The sequence below is a fragment of the Ailuropoda melanoleuca genome, chromosome 16 (genome assembly GCF_002007445.2).
Source record: "Ailuropoda melanoleuca isolate Jingjing chromosome 16, ASM200744v2, whole genome shotgun sequence".
Lineage (NCBI taxonomy): Eukaryota > Metazoa > Chordata > Mammalia > Carnivora > Ursidae > Ailuropoda > Ailuropoda melanoleuca.
The window spans coordinates 90632209-90654818 of record NC_048233.1 but is presented as its reverse complement, the minus strand read 5'-3'; the positions used below and the strand labels follow the sequence as shown (position 1 = coordinate 90654818).

The 22610-nt window shown below is 52.8% G+C and overlaps 1 protein-coding gene and 1 non-coding gene across 8 annotated transcripts in view; both read left to right on the top strand.

The window, feature by feature from the left end:
- Positions 1-22610, top strand: part of AP2A2 (adaptor related protein complex 2 subunit alpha 2) — an 81811-nt gene that overhangs the window by 31595 nt on the left and 27606 nt on the right. For 3 of the 7 annotated variants that reach the window (XM_034645946.1, XM_034645945.1, XM_034645947.1), the window contains 4 exons: positions 3074-3142; positions 15105-15247; positions 16856-17049; positions 19954-20083. In XM_034645946.1, the coding sequence (XP_034501837.1) occupies positions 3074-3142; positions 15105-15247; positions 16856-17049; positions 19954-20083 (536 nt within the window). Of the gene's footprint in view, positions 1-3073; positions 3143-10989; positions 11346-15104; positions 15248-16855; positions 17050-19953; positions 20084-22610 lie in introns of those variants that run through there. The other 4 variants (XM_034645948.1, XM_034645949.1, XM_034645943.1 and 1 more) reach the window with 4 other exon arrangements.
- LOC117796859 lies at positions 8700-8824 on the top strand. The gene has a single exon (XR_004621564.1). It is a non-coding gene; the product is annotated as a U6atac minor spliceosomal RNA (small nuclear RNA).

Below are 22610 nucleotides of genomic sequence, written 5' to 3'. Positions count from 1 at the left end.
AGGGTGGCTTTTCTGTCGCACAGTGCTCCCCCCTCTGCTGTCTTTACCTGGTGACTTGTGGACCTTCCCTGTCCCATTGCTCCTCTCCTGCTCAGTGTGACTCAGAGCAGCCCAGTGGCCTGGTTGGTGGGAGGCTGTTCCAGCGCCCTGGTCCTCACACTCAGCCTTCTGAGCTCACCCGGGTCTGCTTCTGGCTCTCCCGTCCTCTGGTCGGGCTGTTATACCACTTTCCTCTCTACCTTCTCTCACACAGATGAGCTACATGAAGTCCCGTGGCTTTTGGTGGTTTTCCTTTTGAAGAAGTGTGCTCAGAGATGTAACTTCCCCTGAGTTGCAGAGGGAACATAGGCTTCTCTGGGATTTCAGCCTCACATGCCTGGCCCTAAAGCCTACTCCTGGGATATGCTCTTATCCAGGAGAACCCTCAGCTGCTCTGATTGAAAAAAATGTGTGTTTGTGTGTTTGTTGTAAATTGGCCACTTTAACCCTTTGGCTACAACACCACAGCTTCTTGCCTCACCCTTGGTCTTGTTCCACGGATGGAGCACGGCTTAATCATCTGTTTCTGTTTCTCCTGCTGGTTAGCTCTACAACTGCGTGCTTTTAGTTTTATTTAGTGATTGTCCAATCTTGGGTAATAGCTGCAGATTTTATGAAGGCTCATTTAGCATTACTTCTTCCCACTGCCTCCCAGTCTTTTCCTTATCTCTGCTGTAGATCTGACCCCCTGCACAATGTAACTTTCTGCCACTCGGGGTCTCTTTTCCTATAGGTGGAGTAGAGCGCACGTACCAGAGAGGAACGGATTCCTGTGCACCTCGTGAGAAGCACACATGTACATGTGGGGTCACAGGCATGCACATACACGCGGACACGCACACGCACACACACAGGTGCACACACACACATACACCCACGGGTGCACACTTACAGGCGTGTGTGCGCACACACAGGCGCACACGGGTGCACATTTACACTTAGGTGCGCACACACGCCCACCGGTGCACACTTAGACCCAGGTGCATACACGCACACATACATGGGTGCACACACACACACATATACACCCACGGGTATACACTTACACCCAGGCGCGTGTACGCACACACAGGCACACACGGGTGCACACTTACACCCAGGCGCATACACGCACACATACATGGGTGCACACACACACATATACACCCACGGGTATACACTTACACCCAGGCGCGTGTGCGCACACACAGGCACACACGGGTGCACACTTACACCCAGGCGCATACACGCACACACACATGGGTGTACACGCAAACACACACGTATACACACGTGGGCACATGCACACAGGTGCACACGGGTGCACAGTTGCACTTAGGTGCACACACACGCGGGTGCACACTTATTATACCCAGGCGCGTGCACACACATACCCACGGGTGCACACTTACACCCAGGTGCATGCGCGCACACACAGGCACACACGGGTGCACAGTTACACTTAGGTGCACACACACGCCCACGGGTGCACACTTACACCCAGGCGCATACACGCACACATACATGGGTGCACACACACACACACATACACCCACGGGTATACACTTACACCCAGGCGCGTGTACGCACACACAGGCACACACGGGTGCACACTTACACCCAGGCGCATACACGCACACACACATGGGTGTACACGCAAACACACACGTATACACACGTGGGCACATGCACACAGGTGCACACGGGTGCACAGTTGCACTTAGGTGCACACACACGCGGGTGCACACTTATTATACCCAGGCGCGTGCACACACATACCCACGGGTGCACACTTACACCCAGGTGCATGCGCGCACACACAGGCACACACGGGTGCACAGTTACACTTAGGTGCACACACACGCCCACGGGTGCACACTTACACCCAGGCACATACACGCACACATACATGGGTGCACACACACACACATATACACCCACGGGTGCACACTTACACCCAGGCGCGTGTACGCACACACAGGCGCACACGGGTGCACACTTACACCCAGGCGCATACACGCACACACACATGGGTGTACACGCAAACACACACGTATACACACGTGGGCACATGCACACAGGTGCACACGGGTGCACAGTTGCACTTAGGTGCACACACACGCGGGTGCACACTTATTATACCCAGGCGCGTGTACGCACACACATACCCACGGGTGCACACTTACACCCAGGCGCATACACGCACACACACGTATACACGCGTGGGCACATGCGCACTCAGGTGCACACACATGCACAGTGCTTTGTCTTCTACGCTCAGTCCAGGCTATGTTGGGGAGCAGCCTGTAGTCTGAGTGGGTGTGAAGCGGAAGGCTACCGAGATACCATTTTCATGGCCGTTTGAGCCAAGTCCAAAAAGCTTACTTCAGCTAAGATAACACTTGTTTGAGAATGATTTAAGAAGCAGCTTGCCCTTGACCTGCCACCCTGGGCTGTTAAAGCCCACGGCTCTACCTGGTGCCCCCTTCCCAACCCTTCAGGGCACCTCTGGCTGCTCCTTTTTTTTTTTTTTTAAGATTTTATTTATTTATTCAACAGAGACAGAGACAGCCAGCGAGAGAGGGAACACAAGCAGGGGGAGTGGGAGAGGAAGAAGCAGGCTCCCAGCGGAGGANATAGTTATTTAAAAAATTACCCATGGCAGTAACAGCCATTTTAGGAGTAAACTATTAGCTGATAATGATTTATTTTGGAAAGTGTTTAGCAGGTATTTTGAGTGTGTTCAGTTCCAGAACTGTGGCAAAAGGTAGGATTAAAAACGGTGCTGTAGATCTCCTCGTTTCCTAGAGTGGCTGCTTTCCTGTGTGGTGCTTACGGACTTGCCCTGTTTTGACTTGGGGGGGGCCTGTGCCAGGACCCCAGCTTCTGTCCCAGCCACCTCCCTACTGGTTTTGGCTGCTGGCAGATTGCTTCTTTCCTTGCCTCCTAAAAGCAGTGGTTCTGCCTTCGATTCTGATGTGTTGACTTGTCTGGGAATAGACGTTTGTTCAGAAATCAGTTGAAGTAAGAATGCATTTGTGTTCTCTTTTTTTAGGCAAAAGTAAAGAAGCAGAAATAAAGAGAATAAACAAAGAACTGGCAAACATTAGATCAAAATTTAAAGGTAAGTGTGTTCAATCTTTTTCATGAAATGGGCTTTTGTAAATTTTACACAGTGGGGACTAGTCTTCTGATGCCATTTTAATTCTTTCCGCTTCAAACCAGAGTTCTGAGCACGATTACTCTCATGGCTCTGTTAGAATTAAAATGTGTTTAAGTACTTTATGTATTTATTTACTTACGAGAGAGAGAGAGAGAGAGAGAGAATGCGCACGAGCGCACGAGTGAGTGAGTGTGAGGGGCAGAGGGAGAGGCAGAGAATCTCAAGCAGCCTCCCTGCATGACCTGAGCCAAAATCAAGAGTCAGACGGTCAGCTTACTGTGCCACCCAGGTGCTGCTAGAACTAAAACGTGGTTAAAGTCAAGCCATTGGTTGCTCTTGAGTTTGACAACTCGTGTATAATTAACCAGGTAGGGTGGCCCTTCCCTGGACCCAGCCTTTTCCCTGGGCTGGTTCAAAGTATGAATCTCAAAGAAATGTTCTGCCTGAGGTTGCTCATGGTTTGTTCTAGGTATTACAGAGTAATTCAGCGCTTGGTAGTGAAGTGCGCTTGGCTTTGTGAATGAAGAATGTACCACATGACCTGATCCACTCAGGTAGCCCGCCTCTTTACCTGAACACCCCCATTTTGAAGAACTGTCAAGTGTAGGTTTTCAGTCTTGAGGACTGAAAAGCTGGTTAATCCTTTAAGCCTTTGTTTTAAGCCTTTAATTTTTCCGGGTTTGAGATCTGGTTCAAGCCTCTGTGAGGCCACAGGAGTGCCTGAAGTTGCCTGGAGTCAGTGAATGGAAGAGAGGGCTAGGACGGAGCCCAACGAGCTGCAAGGGTGGGTGGAAGGCAGAATTTCTAGGAATGGATGGTTTTTCAGGACTTGAGAATGCATATTCTGTGTTATCAAGTGATGCAAAAACTAGTGGAATTTGGGTATTTCTCTGTTGAGCCCCGGGGAAAGTGTTATGTTTTCATATTTTTAACTGGGCCTAAGGATCTTTTAGGTCTGTGAAACTTCTGAAATTGTCTGTGAAAAGGTTTGCTTTTTCATATATATGCAAACACACATATGAATACATGTATATATATATATATGTATATACACTGTGTGTATTTTGGGGGGTCTATAACTTCATTGCTTAGATTTTTTAAAANGCAAACACACATATGAATACATGTATATATATATATGTATATACACTGTGTGTATTTTGGGGGGTCTATAACTTCATTGCTTAGATTTTTTAAAATTTGTTTTTGTGACGATTTTATTTTTTTGGAGCAGTTTTAGGTTCATAGCAAAATTGAAAAGAGGGTACAGAAATTTCCCATGTACCCCGGCCCACACATGCACAACCTCCTCGCTGTTGACACCCCCCCAGGGTGGTACGTTTGTTACGGTCGATGAGCCTGCATGGACACGTTGTCGTTGTCGTCATCATCGTCTTCTGTTTTAGATTTTATTTATTTATTTGACAGAGAGAGAGCCCAAGCAGCGGGAGCTGCAGAGGAAGAGGGAGAAGCAGACGCCCCGCTGAGCAGGGATCCTGATGTGGGGCTGGATCCCAGGACCCTGGGATCATGACCTGAGACACCCAAGCGCCTCTAGACGTGTCTTTATCACCCATAGTGCACAGTTGACTCTTGGGGTCACTCTTGGTGCTGTGCATTCTGTGGTTTTGGACAGAAGTGTGATGATATGAATCTGTCATAGTGTCATGCAGAGTAGTTTCCGTGCCCTAAAAATCTTTTTCCTCTGCCTGTTCATCTGTTCCTTCCCCCAAACCCTGGCAGACACTCATCTTTTTTACTGTCTCTGTAGTTTTGCCTTTTCCAGAATGTCCCGGAGTCGGAATCCTACAGTATGCAGCCTTTCCTCTACTCAGTCAGATGCCTTTAAGGTTCCCCACGTCTTTCCATGGCTTCATGGCTCCTTTCTCTTTGTCCCCGATTCATAGGCCAGGGTCTGGATGGGCCCCCGTGTATTTATCTGTCTACTTCCTGAAGGACATCTTGGTGGCTTCCAAGTTGGTTCAGTTACGAATGGCGTGTCTACAGCTATCAAGAAAGCTGCTGTGAACATCCTGGGGGCAGGTCTGGTGTGGCCATAAGCTTTCAGCTCCTTTGGTAAAGAGCAGGGTGCGTGAGTGCTGGATCGTGTGGTGACGGGATGTGTCGTCTTTTAAGAAACCGCCAGACTGTCTCCCAGAGTGGCTGCCCCACTGTGCGTCCCCACCAGCCAAAAAATGAGCGTTCCTGCTGCTCCACGTCCTCACCAGACTCTGGGGCTGGATTTGGGCCGTTCCAGCAGCTGCGCACAGGGAGCTTACTACTGTTTTATTATTATTTTTTATTTTTTAAGATTTTATTTATTTATTTGAGAGGGAGAGAGTGAAAGAATGAACAGGGAGAGCAGCAGAGGGAGAGAGAGAAGCAGACGCCCCGCTGAGCAGGGAGCCCGATGTGGGACTCGATTTCAGGACCCCAGGATCATGTCGTGAACTGAAGGCAGATGCTTAACCAACTGAGCCACCCAGGCGTTCCTTAAACTTTTGTTTTAAAGATTTTACTTATTTATTTACTTAGAGGAGGGGTCTTACTGCTGTTTTAATGTGCACTTCCCTGATGACGTGATGTGGGGCATCTTTTCGTGCGCTTGTTTGCCTTCTGTGTATCTTTCTGGTGAGGGGCTTATAACTTTCCTTGTTTCTTTTTTTCTTTTTTTTTTAAAGATTTTTAAAATTTATTCGACAGAGATAGAGACAGCCAGTGAGGAGAGGGAACACAAGCAGGGGGAATGGGAGAGGAAGAAGCAGGCTCACAGCAGAAGAGCCCGATGTGGGGCTCGATCCCACAACGCCGGGATCACGCCCCGGGCTGAAGGCAGACGCCCAACCGCTGTGCCACCCAGGCGCCCCATAACTTTCCTTGTTTCTTAAAGGGAATATCAGTTGGTGGTTAAGAATAAGGTTGCCCTGACTGCCTGCAGACGTGTCCCTGCTCTGATGCTTCCTAGCTGTGCCACCTTGTCAAGTTACTTACTCTGTGTCTGTGCAGCTGTGAAGTGGGGTGTTGACGCTCACCTCGGGCTGGGTTCTCTGAAGCAGACCCTGAGACGGGCTTGGAGTACAGAGGGTTATGAGAGAGGAGCACCACGGAGAGGTGAAGGGAGGGAGACGGCTGGAGTCGGGCAGAGGGGGTGTCCACGGACACGCTGGCCCATTAGGGAGCTTTGGGGTGAAGATTGCCTGTTAGAGGCGTCTGGCATTGGGTGGGAATGGCTGAGCCCTTGTACCATCCCCTCGCTCAGCTGTGGCTCGAAGCCAAGGAAGGCCATCCCTGACAATGCTAACCCTGCTAGCTAACCACACGCTTGGCAGCTCCAGTCCTTAATTGAGGGGAGGGTCCATGTCTGCTACACTAATTATATCTATGTATGGAAATATGTATAAATTGCTTCATAGAAAGTGAGTGCCTAATATGCGTTAATCGTGTTGTTATTAAAAAAGAGTTAATAGGGGCGCCGGGGTGGTTCATTCGGTTAAGAATCTGCCTTCGGCTCAGGTCGTGATCCTGGAGTCCTGGGATCGAGCCCTGCATCGGGCTCCCTGCTCAGTGGGAAGCCTGCTTCTCCCTCTCCCACTCCCCTTGCTTGTGTTCCCTTTCTTGCTGTCTCTCTCTCTCAAATAAATGAATAAAATCTTAAAAAAAAAAAAAGAATGTATGGCCTTTCAGATGGTAAATCTTCAGATTCTCTGTATAAATGTTTTGGGGACAAACAAGACTTCCATTGTTTCTTCTGTCTTCGTGCCTGCCTAAGCTAAGCTGCCCTAGGTAGGGAGAGAGGTTCCCTCCTCTCTGTTAACCAGTTGGCATTATTGCGTGTGTGTATGCCCTGACTAGTAACAGAGAAGAGAAGACCTACCCTTTGTCCTTACAAATGTGCACCCTGGGGCTTTTGTTTCAGTTTTGTCAGATTAGATCTTCTAGGTGTGTGCCCGTCCAGGAGAAATAGAATTCAAGTCACTAATGCAGACAGGCATGTGATTCTAAATTTTCTAGTAGCCACATTTAAAAACAGTAAAAAGAAGCAGATGAAACTAATTTTAGGGGCACCTGGCTGGCTCAGTCAGAAGAATGCGTGACTCTTGATCTTGGGGTTGTGGGTTTGAGCCCCATGTTGGGTGTAGAGATTGCTAAAAAAACAAAAAACTTTAAAAAAACCTGTTTTTAATTTATTTAATCTAGTATGCCTAAAATACTCTCGTTGCAACATGTGGTCAATAGAAAAAGATATCTCTTTCTATAAAGAGAGATCTTAAATTTTTTTCATGCAAGTCTCTGAAACCTCGTTGTACACTCAGCACACTCAGTTCAGACTGGCCACACTTCAGGTGCTCAGCAGCCACACGTGGCTAGAAGCTGCCACGTTGGACAGTGCAGACGTCAGCCACACCTTCTACTGAAAACAGAAAGATAAACTATTAAAAAAAAAATCTTGAAAGTTTGTAGAGCGACAAGAGGAAAGGAGGATTCCTGAGACTCCTCTAGGAGGAGGTAAGTGTCCGCGTCAGCAAGCACAGCACCGAGCCGTTTGTGCCTCCAGGGCATCTGCTACCCCAGAGAGCGAGCTGTGAAACAGACAGTTTGGTCTCCATGAAAGTCAAGAGGGGTGGTTACCTGTCAGTGTGATTTTGCCTTCCAGGGGATATTTGGCCACTTCTGGAGACCGCACTGTCACAACTGGGTGGGGGTGCGCTGCTGCCATCTAGTGGGTGGGGAGGTCAGGGAGGCTACTAACCGTCCTGCCACGCGCAAGACAGATGTCAGAGTGCTGACGTTGAGCAGCTGTGGTCTAGGAGAAAGATCAAAGCTTAGAGCCCTCCAGAAGTGGGCACCCTCCCACGTTACACTGAGACTTTCAAAGGCAAGGCCCTAAGGGCAGGAGTGGACTGTCACAGATGTGCCGTGGGGCTTCGGACACCTGGGTACCCCACAGAACCTCAGACTTTACACTTAGCTTCGGGTAAGAGAACAACCCTCTGGAGGAGGGCACTATCATTGTAGCGCACATGATTCCTAGAACTGATTTCTCACACAACGTCCAGTGTTCAGTCATAGTGACTGTGCACATCAGGACGGCATGAGCAAGAACCAGCAGAGACAGAATTACGGAGCATCTGAGACCAGAGTCAGATCACAGTAAAGAAGTAAGTCTACCATTTTTAAAGAAAAGTCACACTTGAAATTTTGAGCAGGAGACATATGTGTGAAAGGTGACATGGTGGGTTGTGAGATGGGACCAGATGGATATTCCAGAACTGAGACCTGCAGTAACCAGAATGAAGGACTCTGGGTTTCCAGCAGCACTTGTAATTGCAGAGAGGTTAGTGCTCTGAGTGGTAGGTAAGAACCAAACCTGTCCTGGATACTGCAGGATGGAGGATAAAGGACAGGTAAAGAGTAGCGGGTGAGAGACAGAGGGTGTGGTGAAAAAGTCTGGAAGGTGTAATTGGTGTCTCAGAAGGAAAGGAGGGAGGATGTGACAGCCTTAAGATCGCAGGAAATTGTGTGTGCGGAAGGAGAGACGGTCCGAGCTCTCCTTGACGTGGATGGAAGAGGCCCTCTGGCCTGACAGCATGCACACAGCTGAGGCATTGCCGCCTACTTCGTGGCATTTAACCATCGTTTTTTTTTTTTTTTAATTCAAAAATCCTTTGAAATCTAATTTCTAATTCCACCTCTCTAGATTTTATATATTGAGAATTTATTTTTCTGACTTCAATAAATTGTTAAATATTTTCAAAATTTTAATAAATTTGTGTATCTTAAAAAAAATGCATGAAACTTCCTGAACTGCAGTGAAACGTGTGTGTAGACACGTTACCGTAGGAATGCAGAAGTCCAGAGACAGGCGGTCCTGGGAGCAGCCGGGCAGGGGATGCGCTGTACTGACAGCCGGCACACAGCGGACTGCACACTGGCAGCATGCTGAACAACCAGCTGGAGACTGTACCCAGCAAGAGTGTCTTCTGAGAATGAAGCTAAAACGGAACTTTTTCAGACAAAAATGGTTTCCCACAAGTTTCCCACAAAATTCTAAAGGATGTACTTCAGGCCAGAAACAAATAATGCGAGAGGAGAGGTCAGAGTTGTGGAAGAAAAGGAAAGGAGCGGCAGATATGTAGAGAAATGTACATGATCGTTGTGCACGAAACCCTCCTGGGGAGTTACAGACACACTGGAAGTAAAATACTTGGCAGCAAACAGACAAAAGGTGATAAAACGTGACAGTCCTAGGAGCATTAGAAAGTTGCATCAATAGGGGCGCCTGGGTGGCACAGCGGTTGGGCGTCTGCCTTCGGCTCAGGGCGTGATCCCAGCGTTATGGGATCGAGCCCCATCGGGCTCCTCCGCTATGAGCCTGCTTCTTCCTCTCCCACTCCCCCTGCTTGTGTTCCCTCTCTCGCTGGCTGTCTCTATCGCTGTCGAATAAATAAATAAAATCTTTAAAAAAAAAAAAAAGAAAGTTGCATCTGTAATCGCAAACCTTGCCTTCAAGGGAGCTGGAGGCCTGTGGCTTCATGGGTGAGCTCTGTTGCTGGAGGAAGGGTGTGGGGCTTGGTCATGTGACGTGGCCTGTGGGATATAGACAGTGTCTGCCTGCAGCTTTCAAACCTTAGCTCGTTTCCACTCGCCCCTGGGGGTCTTCCCATCACCTCCATGAGAAGAACATGCTTTGGGGGCTGCTGTGCAGAGAGGGAGAGGCACCCTGCGCAGGCCTATGCTTGTCATGTAAGCCACTGAGTTTTGGGGTGGAATGGGGTGGTAATTATGACATTAACCAGCACACTCTGTCTTGAAACCGTTGGAAAACAGCTGCTGTGTTAGAGTTTACGCGGACATGATGATTGCTTATCTCTGCTTGTCTGCAGTTTACCGGACAGCATATGCTAACGTGAATGGCCGCTGGGTGTCCCCTAAGTTCTAGGGGTGCACACGTGCATAAGGAAGTTCCCAGGAAGAACTTAGGTTATTGTAGGTGTAGAAAGACTTAAGTAAGCCACAGTTTTTATGGGGGAAGTGAAAGCTCACTGTAAGGGGTGTGCCGTGCTGGCTCCCGACTACACCAGCACCCAGTGCCTTGCCAGTGTTCGGTCATCTTTTGTGCTTTTCTTCCTGGAATATTTGACAGTATTATTTTAAAAATGGGCTTTATGAGATACTTTTCACAGTAAAATCTACTCGTCTCAAGTGCGCACTTTGAACTTTGGAAGGTGCCTGTATTTTCCAGCCGCCAGCAAAGTGCAACAGAACATTTCGAGCACCGTGACTGTTCTCTGTGCCTTTGGCTCTGAGCCACTTTCCTCAGTCTCCAGCAGCTGCAGGCTCGCTTTCAGTCACTGTAGCTTTGCTTTTCTGGAAAAGTCACGTGAACGGAGCCCTGCGTGAGGTTTCTTACGGCTGCTGTCTTCACCTGAGTGTGGTGCGTCTGGGGTGCGCTCGTGCTGCCTGTGCTGGTGCATGGGAGCGTGCTTCCCACGTGGCGTGTGGACCTGCCCGTGGGCGGACGGACGTTCTTCAGGTTCCCAGTGCTTGACCGTGAGGAATGGAGCTGCGGTGAGCACTCCCGGGGCACACGGAAGGTGTAGGCCTCACTCTGCGAGAAGCCGCCACGCCACTTTCCAGAGTGGCCGTGCGTGTCGGGCTCCTGCCTGCCATGTGAGAGCAGTCCTGGTTCTCCCACATTCTCGCCCGCACCTGGAATGGTTAATCTTGTGAGGTTTAGTTGTTGTGGTTTTAATTTGCGTCTCCCTTTTTTTTTAGCCATTAAAATCAGTAAGCATCAGAGAGAGTAAAGAAAACGCCTCGGGTCTCTGGGGACCTGGGGAGGAAGAGTGGATTCTCTGGTGTGAGCATTTCCAAGGCAGTTCACGGAGGACGTGGACAGAATGCCATGAGGGGCGAGGGAGCGTATCGTCAGGGTGCAGAAGTGAGGAAGTCCTGTGTCCGTCCTTGGTGTCTCATTCTTTTTACTCTTTGAGCATGAGAAGATACTCGTTGAGCACCAGTCTCTGTGAGAAGAAGGGTGGAAAGGGTCATAGCTCAAAAACCATCCGGAAGAACCTGGTTACTGGGACTCGGATGCGTTGCTCTAGTGACAGAAGGTTGTGCCTACAGCCGCACCGCTTCTTGCTGGCATCTTACTCGTCTGGTGAGAACATCTTTCTGGGCAAGATAGTGTCTGCCTGGCGGGGGGGGAGCATGTTCAGACCTCACAGTGGGGTAGGTGCCTTCGCCTTGCTTTATGTGATTGCCCACGTGANAGGTGAGAACATCTTTCTGGGCAAGATAGTGTCTGCCTGGCGGGGGGGGGAGCATGTTCAGACCTCACAGTGGGGTAGGTGCCTTCGCCTTGCTTTATGTGATTGCCCACGTGACCCCCCGTAGGGGCTGAGGGTTTGGAAACCTGTATGTCCCAGGCCATGTCTGTGTTTAGCACAAGGGTCCTCTCCTTAAGGCACAAATGACAAATTCACGTCAGCCTGAGGTCTGCTGGGGTCGTGAGTAAAGCTTGCTGACATTGGGCCAGCCGCATCTCCCCTGTCCCTGAAGAATGGTTATCTTGGACGAGTTTTGGTCATCGCCACTGTTGAAAGAAAGAGGATGGGATTTGAGAAGCATGAGTGACCGAGTGGGTGTTACCAGGTTAATCAGTGCTGGGGTGTGGCAGGGGGGCAGGTGCTGGGGCGCAGCATTGTGCAGGTCCACAGGCTGACCTGGCTTTGACCCAGATGGCAGGTGACTCTCAGAGACACCTGCCTGTCTTCCCCTCCAGCCCCAGCACTAGAGAAAGAGGGGGCTTGTTTGTGCACCTGGATGCAGTGGTGACTGACTCACTCTCCAGGCTCGTATCTTAATTCTTAATATATTCTTATAGAAATACCAGGTTTTAGTCATTGTGATAGAGAGCTTTTTTCACAGTTCATGTTCGGAAATCGGCACATGTCTTAAGAGCCACTGATATGTGGTCCTTGTAAGCCTCTGTTGTGCTCTCACTTTGTCTCAGGCGCTGCTCAGCCCTGGGTGTGCTGTCCTGCTTCGTTTCCATATCGGCCCACTGAGGAGGGGGCTGTAGAGAAGTGGGGGGACCTCGGGCACAGACTGGATCCTGATCCTCAGTCAGGATGTGGTGCGGTGTGTGGCCTGCTTTCCTGCCTCCTCTCTCCTCTGGTCTTCACAGCAAGGGAGGGACATGAGCCACCCCTTTCAGGCAGGAGAGGTGCGATTTCACAGTTTAAAATTACTGGAATAGGGGCGCCTGGGTGGCACAGCGGTTAAGCGCCTGCCTTCAGCTCAGGGCGTGATCCTGGCGTTATGGGNCAGTTTAAAATTACTGGAATAAAACCACAATTCTTTTTTTTTTTTTTTAAGATTTTATTTATTTATTTGACAGAGATAGAGACAGCTAGCGAGAGAGGGAACACAAGCAGGGGGAGTGGGAGAGGAAGAAGCAGGCTCATAGCAGAGGAGACTGATGTGGGGCTCGATCCCATAATGCTGGGATCACTCCCTGAGCCGAAGGCAGACGCTTAACCGCTGTGTCACCCAGGCGCCCCTAAAACCACAATTCTAACCCGTGTTGAAACCAACATTTTGAGGACCATCTCAGTCTGGTCTGGTCAGGAGAGTGGAACCACAGTGGGTTAGAGGGACGGTCACTGTGCAGAACTCCTGAGCTCTGCTAAGAGTGACTGCAAGGCCCAAGGAGGTAGGGTGGCCCCTTGGAATGAAGGAGAGCCCCCAGGAGGACAGATTGGGAGGCCCCCTCCTTGGAGCAAGGGGCTAGCTCAGCTCCTTGAAGAGCAGAGAAGGTAGCTGGTTTAGCCTGGCCAGGGCACAGGCTATCGGGAGTGCAAAGGGTGGTGGCTCTCCGTGTGCAGGCGAGTAGCCTGGGACTGCAGAGGGAATCTGGATGCTGGCGTGGGCACTGGGGTCACATTGAGAGGGCTGTGTGCAGGTTATGGGCAGGGTGGAGCCTAGAGGTTGTCGTGGGTCCTTGGAGCTCCTCCTGTTCTCACCCCAGACTGCATGAGGGCCCCTTCTGCAGCCTTGTCCCTCCGATGGCTCTACCGAGACAGCGAGGGAGAGGTATGCAGAGGGATTCTGCCTGGGGCCATTTGTGGAAGTGCTATTGGAACTGACCAGTGGCGAGGACACTGTGTCCCTCCAGAGAGTTCTTTTTTTTTTTTTTAAAGATTTTATTTATTTATTTGACAGAGATAGAGACAGCCAGAGAGAGAGGGAACACAAGCAGGCAGAGTGGGAGAGGAAGAAGCAGGCTCATATCAGAGGAGCCTGATGTGGAGCTCGATCCCATAACGCCGGGATCACGCCCTGTGCCGAAGGCAGACGCTTAACCGCTGTGCCACCCAGGCGTCCCCCTCCAGAGAGTTCTGTACTTGGGAGACTGGCTCCGTCTTCGGAAGAACGAAGAGCTGGGCCTAGCAGTGCCCTGTGCAGGGCCGTGAGGACACGAGGCTCCTCACACACATGGAGGAGGTTTCTGGCACGCTCTATCTGTGCCTGGGTCTGACTCGTGAGGGGGCTGCGTGAGTGCACACGGAGCCAGCAGGACACTTTGTTGACAGAAACAAGCATCTGGGCTGTGGAATGAGCAGAGAGCTTTTTGTTTTTGAGGCTTCTCACTGAGGCCAAAGTGTAGGTTCCTGCACTTGGAGCACCTGGCGTCTCCCTCCTCGCCCAGGACGTTTGAGGTAGGGCGCTGTAGTGTCACTCTTGAGCCCAGAGGTGACTTGGTCCCTTAGTGTGCGGCCCTTGTAGCTGGCTGCTCCTGGGAAGGCTGGTGGTTTGAAACTTGCCAGAGAAAGCACTGGAGTCACCATGAACCCCGCAGCCCTAACCCCAGACCATACGAGGCTCCATAGGAGCCCCCCAGCCAGACTCCAGCACGTGTCTTGGAAGTGATGGGGAAGCCTGCCCAGCCTGCATGGGCTCCCTGTGGCGGGCTCCAGGGCGGGGGCGATCAATGGAAAGGCTTCCCCACAGGTCACTCTTGAACAAGCGAGGAGCCCCTAAGAGCAGGTGGGGGTACATGAGGTGGGTACCTAGGGGAGGCGCGTAGGCAGGGTGTGGGCCCCGTATTCTCGGAGCTGTCATTTCTTTCCTGATTGCGCTGAGCTGTGGCTCAAGTAGGCAAGTCTCCCTGCTGGTGCCCTTTGGGGGCGCAGGTTTCCTCTGCCACCGTCTCACTAGAGATGTAGCCCCTTCGGGTGCTCTGGCTTCAGGCAGGGTGGCCTGTTGACTCCCCTCTGGGCCGGGACCCAGGTTAGTCTGCAGCTCTCTGCAGTACCTTGTGAGTCACCAAACCCCATTCTGGCTATTGGCAATCAACCATCTATCACAGCCTCCTTAGGGCTGAGATTACATCCCCCTGAGGTCGCAGCCTGAGCGGAAACCATCAGGCAGATGCTGACCTGACTGAGCTGCCCACGCGCTGGCCCCCCGCCGGTCTTCTTGTGTGTGATTTCCGTGGGTGGGTGATTTGTCCTAAAACCGAAGTGAAAGGGGGATCGTTTAGAGCACACTTACCTGCCTGTGTTGACAAACTTATTTAAAAGACTGACTTGCTGGTTTAAGTTGGGGCTGGGTCTTGGGCCCTGGCAGGGCTGTGGTTGGCCCGAGGGAGGCCCTCGGGGCCTGGCCTGCTCCGGGCTGTCTTGGGAGGGCAGAACTCTTGCTGCTAGGGCTTCTGGTTTCTGTTTTTAAGGGAAGCCAAACCTTTGGACCCTGATGTGCACCACCCGGTCTAGCAGCGTCACTTGCACTCGGCACAGCTGTGCCAGCGTCTGGCGGGCGGCTGCCTCTCCGTGACAGGCCAGCCTGTGCTGCTGTTGTCTGGCTCCTGCTGATGACTTCTCTGCTCTCCCCGCCTCACCCACCTTTTCTGTAGGTGACAAGGCTCTTGATGGCTATAGTAAAAAAAAATACGTCTGCAAGTTGCTCTTCATCTTTCTCCTGGGTCATGACATTGACTTTGGGCACATGGAGGCCGTGAACCTGCTCAGCTCCAACAGATACACGGAGAAGCAGATCGTGAGTGTCCCGAGGGGTTGGGGCCTGGGGGCGGGGCTGGCACTGAGGACATCTGAGGAGGTGGCCCCGAGGCCTCCTTTCCTCCAGGAAGCAGTCCTGCCCACCGAAGGGGCTCTTCTCCTGCACAAGGTTCTTCTGATAAGGTGGCCATTTCTTTTCTTGCTCTTTCTTTACAACTTCCCTGCAGTCTGGGGATTTGCCGTGGTTCTAGCCAGATGCTGCACGAAGCCCGGGCTGAATGTGATGGGTGCCTTGGGCACTCCTGTTTCCTTCCCTGCAGTGCCGGGCTAGTGCCGGGCTAATGCACTGGCACAGACCCCTTCCCTTGGTGGTCTCTTGTACAGCTTTCTGTTTCTGACAAGGACGCCACCAATGGGTGGTTTCAGAGCTGGGGCTGCAGATGGGTGCTCCCTTGCCTTGCTCCCGGCTTCTGCTGCCTTCCTAGATGGTGCTGGTACCTGGGCTCCTGAAGCCTCTCAGGCTTTGTAACTTTAGCCCTGTAGCCTCTTGGGAGTAATGATACTTTTATGTTTTCTGCAGTGTTGCAAAGTAACAGTTTCCTCCGTCCAAAAATTTAACTTATAGCAAGTAAAAAAAAAAATACCCTAGACCCCCCAGGAATTTTGTAAAGTATTGGTATTTACCCAATAAGAATTATGGTGTCTGCCATGGACCAACCAAGCAGTGCGCTGGGAGGCCCCTGGGGACATGGTGACCAGCAGACGTTGGCCCTGCTTTTTTCTAGTGAGGAGATGGCATTATCCAGCCCACAGATAGAGAATTATAGCTGGGGCCAGTGCCCAGGGAAGGAGGTGCGTGGTGCCCTCTGGGACCCTACAAAGGGGTAGCTAGTAGAGAAGGTCCCCTGGGGAGGGCATCCTGAGTGGGCACAGAAGGAGGAGTTAGCTGGGGGATGAGGGCAGACAGACAGCAGGTAGCACTTGGCCAGGGGCACGTGCAGGGACTGCAGAGCCGAAGGGGCAGCAGTGGCTGGAATTGAGGCGAGGACATGGGTGTGTGGGCAGGGCCTTTCTCCCGAGACCAATAGGAAGCTGCACAGGAGTTCAGCTACGTGGTCAGGGAGCAGATGAGTCTCAGGAAGTCCACCGAGTCCTCCTGCCCGGGGACGGTGTAGATGGGGGGGGTGACACAGGGCTGGAGTTTGGCCAGTGGTAAGGGGAAGCTGAGGGCACAGAAGCGGATGGACAGAGGGTAAAGCCGCAGTCAGCAGGGTTTCTGGAACTCACTGCACTTTCTTAGGGCCTTCCAGTCAGGGTCCACCCTGTTCGGGACAGCGGTGAGTACTGCTTGCTCACACATGGTACCACGGATAGGTGAGTGAGACGGGCAGTGGGGGGTGGGGATGAGGAGGACATCTGGCTAAGTGCCACTTAGGTGCGTCCCACAGGGTTGTCTCATGGCAGAGCTGGAAGCAGACACTTTGCTTCTTTGATGGAACTGGTGTTTTCATCAGAGTGGCCTGACTCCTTCTCCAGGACACAGGCAGACTGGAGGAGGCTTCCCGAAGGCTGGACGTGTGTGTACTGTTTCCCCATGTTGGCTCCAGTGCTCACGAGCTCTCTGTCCTCTTGTCTCTCCGGAACCCAGGGCTACCTCTTCATCTCTGTGCTGGTGAACTCCAACAGTGAGCTGATCCGGCTCATCAACAACGCCATCAAGAATGACCTGGCCAGTCGGAACCCCACCTTCATGGGTCTGGCCCTGCACTGCATTGCCAATGTGGGCAGCCGCGAGATGGCCGAGGCCTTCGCTGGGGAGATTCCAAAAATCCTCGTAGCTGGGTATGTCTCTTGTGTGAAGTAAGTCAAGTATGTAATTACGTAAAGAATTTATCGGAAGAGTTCATCTGCCTGTCTTAGGTGGTGGGGGACCTGTATGTCTCAGTGCCTCCACTCATACCGTTGCTCCCCCAGTAACACCGGGGTTTTCAAGATGATGAAAGAAGAACCCTGCGAACCACAACCAACCAAGAAGGGCCACGGAAGAAGGGATGCAGTCGTGTTGTGGTGTGGCACAGGGCCCCTTCTTGCCCTTTCTCAGGAGAGTTACCGAGGAAGAGGTCCAACACTCAAATCCTGAGAATTCTTAGAAACCCACCTCCACCCCCTTGAATTTGGAGAAAGGCCACACGGCGCTGAGCAGGTGGCTCTGGAGGAGTTTGAGACCACTCTGGGCTGTTCAGTGCCATGGGGCACGGCAGAGGCGGGGCCCTGCTTCGTGTTTCAGGACTCTGCTGAGTTGGGAAACTAACCCAGGGCCCACACCCTGGTGACGCATCTGGCTCAAGAAGGGCCCCAGTCGCGGGCACTTCGTCAGGACTTGGGGGACCAGCTCCTCCAGGACGACCGGCAGTGAGCAGACCGAGGCCACAGCACTCTGGGCATGGATGCCAGGGACACTGCCTCATACCCTGCAGTGCACGGGATGCCCCGCCCCAAGGGTGGGCTGTGCCTTGGGGGCGCGCCCTGGCCTAGACAAGCGAGGGCAAGGGCTGTGGCTTGGAGGAGTGTCCGAGGCATGTGCTGCCCGAGGCAGACAGGCCAGGCTGGAGGCGAGGCCCCAGAGGACTGTGAGTGGGGAAGGCTCACAGACAGTGTGCCAGTAGCAGGTCGTGGACTGGAAGGGGCTGCAGAGCCGAGGAACCAGGTGGGGGGCCGAGATGATGCCACCCCATGTCTGCTGATGGGGGCTGCAGGGCACAGTGGGCACCCTGAGAGCGAAGTTACCAAGATGGAAGAGGCTCAGGTCCGCCTGGAAGATGCCTGGGGAGGGTGTGGGCTCAGGGCCTGATGGCGCTCTTTCTTCCTCCCCTGTTAGGGCTGCTCCAGGTCTGGCAAGGCCTTCCCTGGGCCTCTTGCTCCCTCTGGCTGTTGCCTGGCCTCTTCCCCATTCCTGGCGCATATCAGTGAACACGTCTGTGTATTGCCTGCCTCCGCCCTCAGAAGACAAGCTCCCTGGGGCCTGAGGTTTTTGTCTGCTATGGCTGTTGCTTTATTTTCAGCATTTGAACCGTACCTGGTAAATGGTACTTGCTTGTTAAATACCTGTTGGATGAACGAGGTGTAAAACAGACAGAGGTAATCTCTGGCAAGTATTCAGATGATAATTCAAGAACCTTTTCCTGAAATACAAAGGATGGACTGCATTTGCAGATTGAAAGGACACAGAGGGTGCACAGCACGGCCCAGCCTGGATGAACACGGATGTGGACGGGTGAGAAGAGAGGCCCGCTGCGAGAAGACAGCTGAGCCATGTCTGCCAGTTACCAGGCCTGGGGGCCTGGGTGGGGCCATGTCCAGCTGAAGTGTCTTGTCAGAGTCAAGGTCGCAGGGTCAGGTCACTGCGCCAGAACTGTCGTGTTGGGGACGGGACGGCAGGGCTCAGTTGGCGCTCAGAAAGAGAAGCTGCCCAGGTCCTGGGCTCTGGGCCCCAGCCTGACACAGAACTGAAAGTAGGCGGCGCTCTCCCTGGCTTCCCCAGGGCTGCTGGGTGTTGTACTTCCAGTGCGGGCGTCAGAGCCGCGCGGGACGGCGGGCGGGAAGGCTCTCCTGTGCTAGTTGGGACTGGGACGCGCGGTTGCAAGCATAGAGACACACTGGCTCGTTGAAGCCAGCGCGATTGTGCCATGAGGCCTGTAGGGCGCACTGCCCTGCTACTCCTTGTGAGGAGGGCGGGGGCCAGAGATGGGCATGTGTCTGTTGCTCCCCAGTGCTATTGGCGTCCGACAGAATTTTTTACTAAGGTAATTTCTCTTTGGAGTAGAATGGGGAACGGCGTGGGGACTTCTCATGTTGGGTCGGACTCATTTAGGAATGAGAAAGCTACCGGGGAGGTAGATGGTAAAGATAGCCCCAAACCCTCAAACCCTTCTCTTCCTTCCGCGTGGGACAAGGGCCTGCGCGGCTTTGACCCGTGCTTTGGGAATGCTGACTTGTTCTCTTCCAGACAGCCTGCACCGGACTGCTCGGTGGTGGGCTGTTGCTTTCCCGGCGGCTCAGCCGAGTTCGGCTAGGGTTGGGGGGAGGAGGGGTAAACGGAGCATTGGGAACATTGTCTGCCCTCAACCAATATTAAAGCCTGAACAGGAAACCCTCCAAATGCCCCTCTCCTGGGGTGTCTGCAGTTGCTCTGACCTGGCTTCTCAGTGTTCGCTGCGTTCCTAGGACGCTGGGCTCCACAGTGCAAGAGCCCTACTTTTCACAACCATGCTTCAGGGCGAGACGGAATCATCAGGGGAGTTTTGTGGTAGTGCAAGGCTCTCTGAGTGTGTTAGTAAGTGAATTGTGTAAAAAAAAAAAAGTCACTGTAATCCAAACAGAGAGGAACATCGTTGACTACGTGCCATCCTGCATAGCCAAGGTCATATTCAGCAGTTGGGAAAAACACCAGCACCGACACTTCTGGAGATGAGCGACTTCCCGGCAGGACTCTGCTGTGGATTGTCTTTGAGGTGGAGTCAAGAGCAGGTCTTCAGTGCAGTCCCCCGTCTGTCACTGTCCAGACGCGGCCGCACAGAGACCTCTCACAGGAGGGGGCATGAGCTTGAGCCCACGGAGAGGGTGAAGCCACCTGGTCTGCAGGTTACTCTGGGCCATACTCTGTGAGGCTCGGGGCCATGCTTAGCTTGTTGGGGCCATGGGGGTGCCGGGTGTGTTCTCGAGTGACCAGCAGTGTCTGTCTTTCAGGGATACCATGGACAGCGTGAAGCAGAGTGCTGCCCTGTGTTTGCTGCGCTTGTACAGAACGTCTCCTGATCTCGTCCCCATGGGGGACTGGACGTCCCGAGTGGTGCATCTTCTCAATGACCAGCATTTGGTAAATGCCTTTGGACTAGCGTCTCCGCTTTCCCCACCGAGTAACCGTTTCTGGAGTCGCCGTTGTGAAAGTAGCTCAGTGTGGCGTCTCACGATGCCGGGGGGAGAGCTCCCCCCTACCCGGGGACAGGCCAGCGCAGACATGGCCTCTGGCCCACTGCATCACTCGTCATCGGAAGGGCCTCCCACAGGCTCGGGCTGCGCAGGTGAACAAGACAGAGATCCGTGTCTTCTGGAAATACTCTGTCCAGGGAGGGCATTCCACATGGTATGCTTGTCTGGGTGGGGTGTTGAGGAGGGCATCCTGTGACCCCGACCTTATTTCCAGCATGGCCATTGCATAGGCCAGGCTCGACTGTCCTCCCTGTGTCGTAGAGAAGGACAGGGAGGTACAGGGTGACTTGGTGGTAGTGGTTAGACATGGGACACGGGAGCTGTCCACACTGGAAGAGGCGCACAGGGACATGACACCAGGAGGCAGGGTCAAGTAAGAGGAGATGTTGGGCACAGTGGCTTTGTGTTGTGTGAGTTCTAGTGTATAAATGAGAGAATTGAAATTCAACACAGATTTTTCCTGCTGAGGAGGTAGGTATGAGTATGTTAGCTGGTTACTGCGTTTTTTCCCAGAAAGGAATCTACCTTAAAAATTAAATTAAGAACAGGGGCGCCTTCAGTCGGTTGAGATCCAGCTCTTGATTTTGGCTCAGGTCATGATCTCCGGGTTGTGGGGTCGAGCCCCGTAGCGGGCTCCGTGCTCAGTGAGGAGCCTGCTTGAGATTCTCTCTTTCCCTCTGCCCTTCATTCCTTCTCCCTCTCCAGAAAAACAATTAATTAAAAATAAATGATCGCGGCATGCAGATTTACAGGAGAGAGCTGGTGGCTGTGCCGGCACACTTGCTGTGCCGTGGCAGCCCCGTGGGCTGTTCCCACGTTGTCGCGGCCCACGCCTCCTGGGATGTTTGTGTCCAAGCAGCGCAGCCCTTCTGCAGAACGGAGCATGGTCTGTGCAGCCATGTTGTAGGGAGAGGGGGAAGCCCCTGGGCGGCGGTGTTGGGCGTGCACGCAGGGTCACTGGGTGCTGCTCTGTTTGCTCAGGTTCAGACTCCGCCCGTGCAGGGGGGAAGCCATGCGGGAGGCTGTGAGGCTTGAGGCCACAAGTTGCCCTCCAGGCAGACCCTGGGAGGCAGGGGGACCTTTTCCACTTTCGCACATATGGAAACTGGGGCTCAGAGGGCTTCAGTGGCTTTTCGCAGATGCAGAGCTGAGCCAGGAGGTGATGAAGGCTCAGAGCCGGGGCAGCTCAGGGGCCCCGGCCACAAGACCAGCACGTGTTCACAGTCGGCACTTTCCAGAGTGGTGGCCACGAGGGCGCCTCTCCTTTGACACGGTGCAACCCTGTAGCTGCAGCTGTGTGGTTTGCCTTCACAGTTTAATGAGCACGACTGTGTCTTAGCAGCTGCACTGCCAGCCACTGTGGCCCAGCTCGAAGAGGAGAAAGAAGAGGGGCTGGCCCTGCCGGACACAGGAGGGCCAAGCCTGTCACCCTGTCTTTTTCCATCTCTGCTCTTCTCGGCATGTGTTCTGCTTTCTTGGCGACTGTCCCTTATGTGGTTGTGGCTTCTGTGCCCTATATCTCCTGGCTTTGTCACTAAAGATGGGCTGAGATTTGTCTTTGTCTCAAGGTCAGGAATGCCCAGGAGGAGAGTCAGCTGGCCATGCAGAGCAAGCAAGCCCCTGTATGTCCCGTGTTCTGAGAGCAGGGGAGGAGCCTGGGGGTCTGTGTGGGGTAGGGTAGTGCACTGTGGCCAGAGGGGCAGCACCGGGGGCCATTTGGGCTCCCCCTGGTCTTCTCACACTGCTCTTCCTACGAAGACTCCTGCTGGGAGAAGCTGTGCTCGGGAGCCAGCGCGAACTCTCGTCAGAATATGGAGGCTTGTTCTGTCCTCCCGGTGGGCCAGGCCGAGCCCCAAACTCTTAGGAGCCCTGCCGAATGACTCTGCCCGGGTGGAATTTGCATGTTTACAAATACTGAGTTTTGTTAGAGCTCTCTTGGGAGGGAAACCGGTTGGTACTTGTTTTGCTCACTGAGAAATGGACATTGAGGCCAGTTAGATCCGTTTCTTTAAGGCAGCTTCCAGGTGGTTGTTAGAAAGCTGAAGGAGCCGCTCAGCTGTGGCCGGGAGCTCACTCTCATTGTGCCTTCGTAGCTGCAGATGCCGCCCTTGTCCCGCCTGCTCAGGAGCGAGGTGGAGGACCAGAGGGTCACACAGTGGTCCGAGTGGCTTCCTGCACTTTGTTTCTTCAGTCAAACCTCGTTCCTTTGTTTTATCTATTTCATATTTACAAGAGAACTTCTTTACTTACGCAGTATCTTCTTTCAAGAGACACGAATTGGTGGGAGCAACTCCTAGTTGTCCTGGGACCATAGCAGAGGTGCCCCGTGCTGCGTGGGGGGTCCCTGTGCACTGAGGCCGGGCACTGCGGGCGGGGGGTTCTCTGCAGGAAAGGGTCTCACCGGGGCCTGGGGT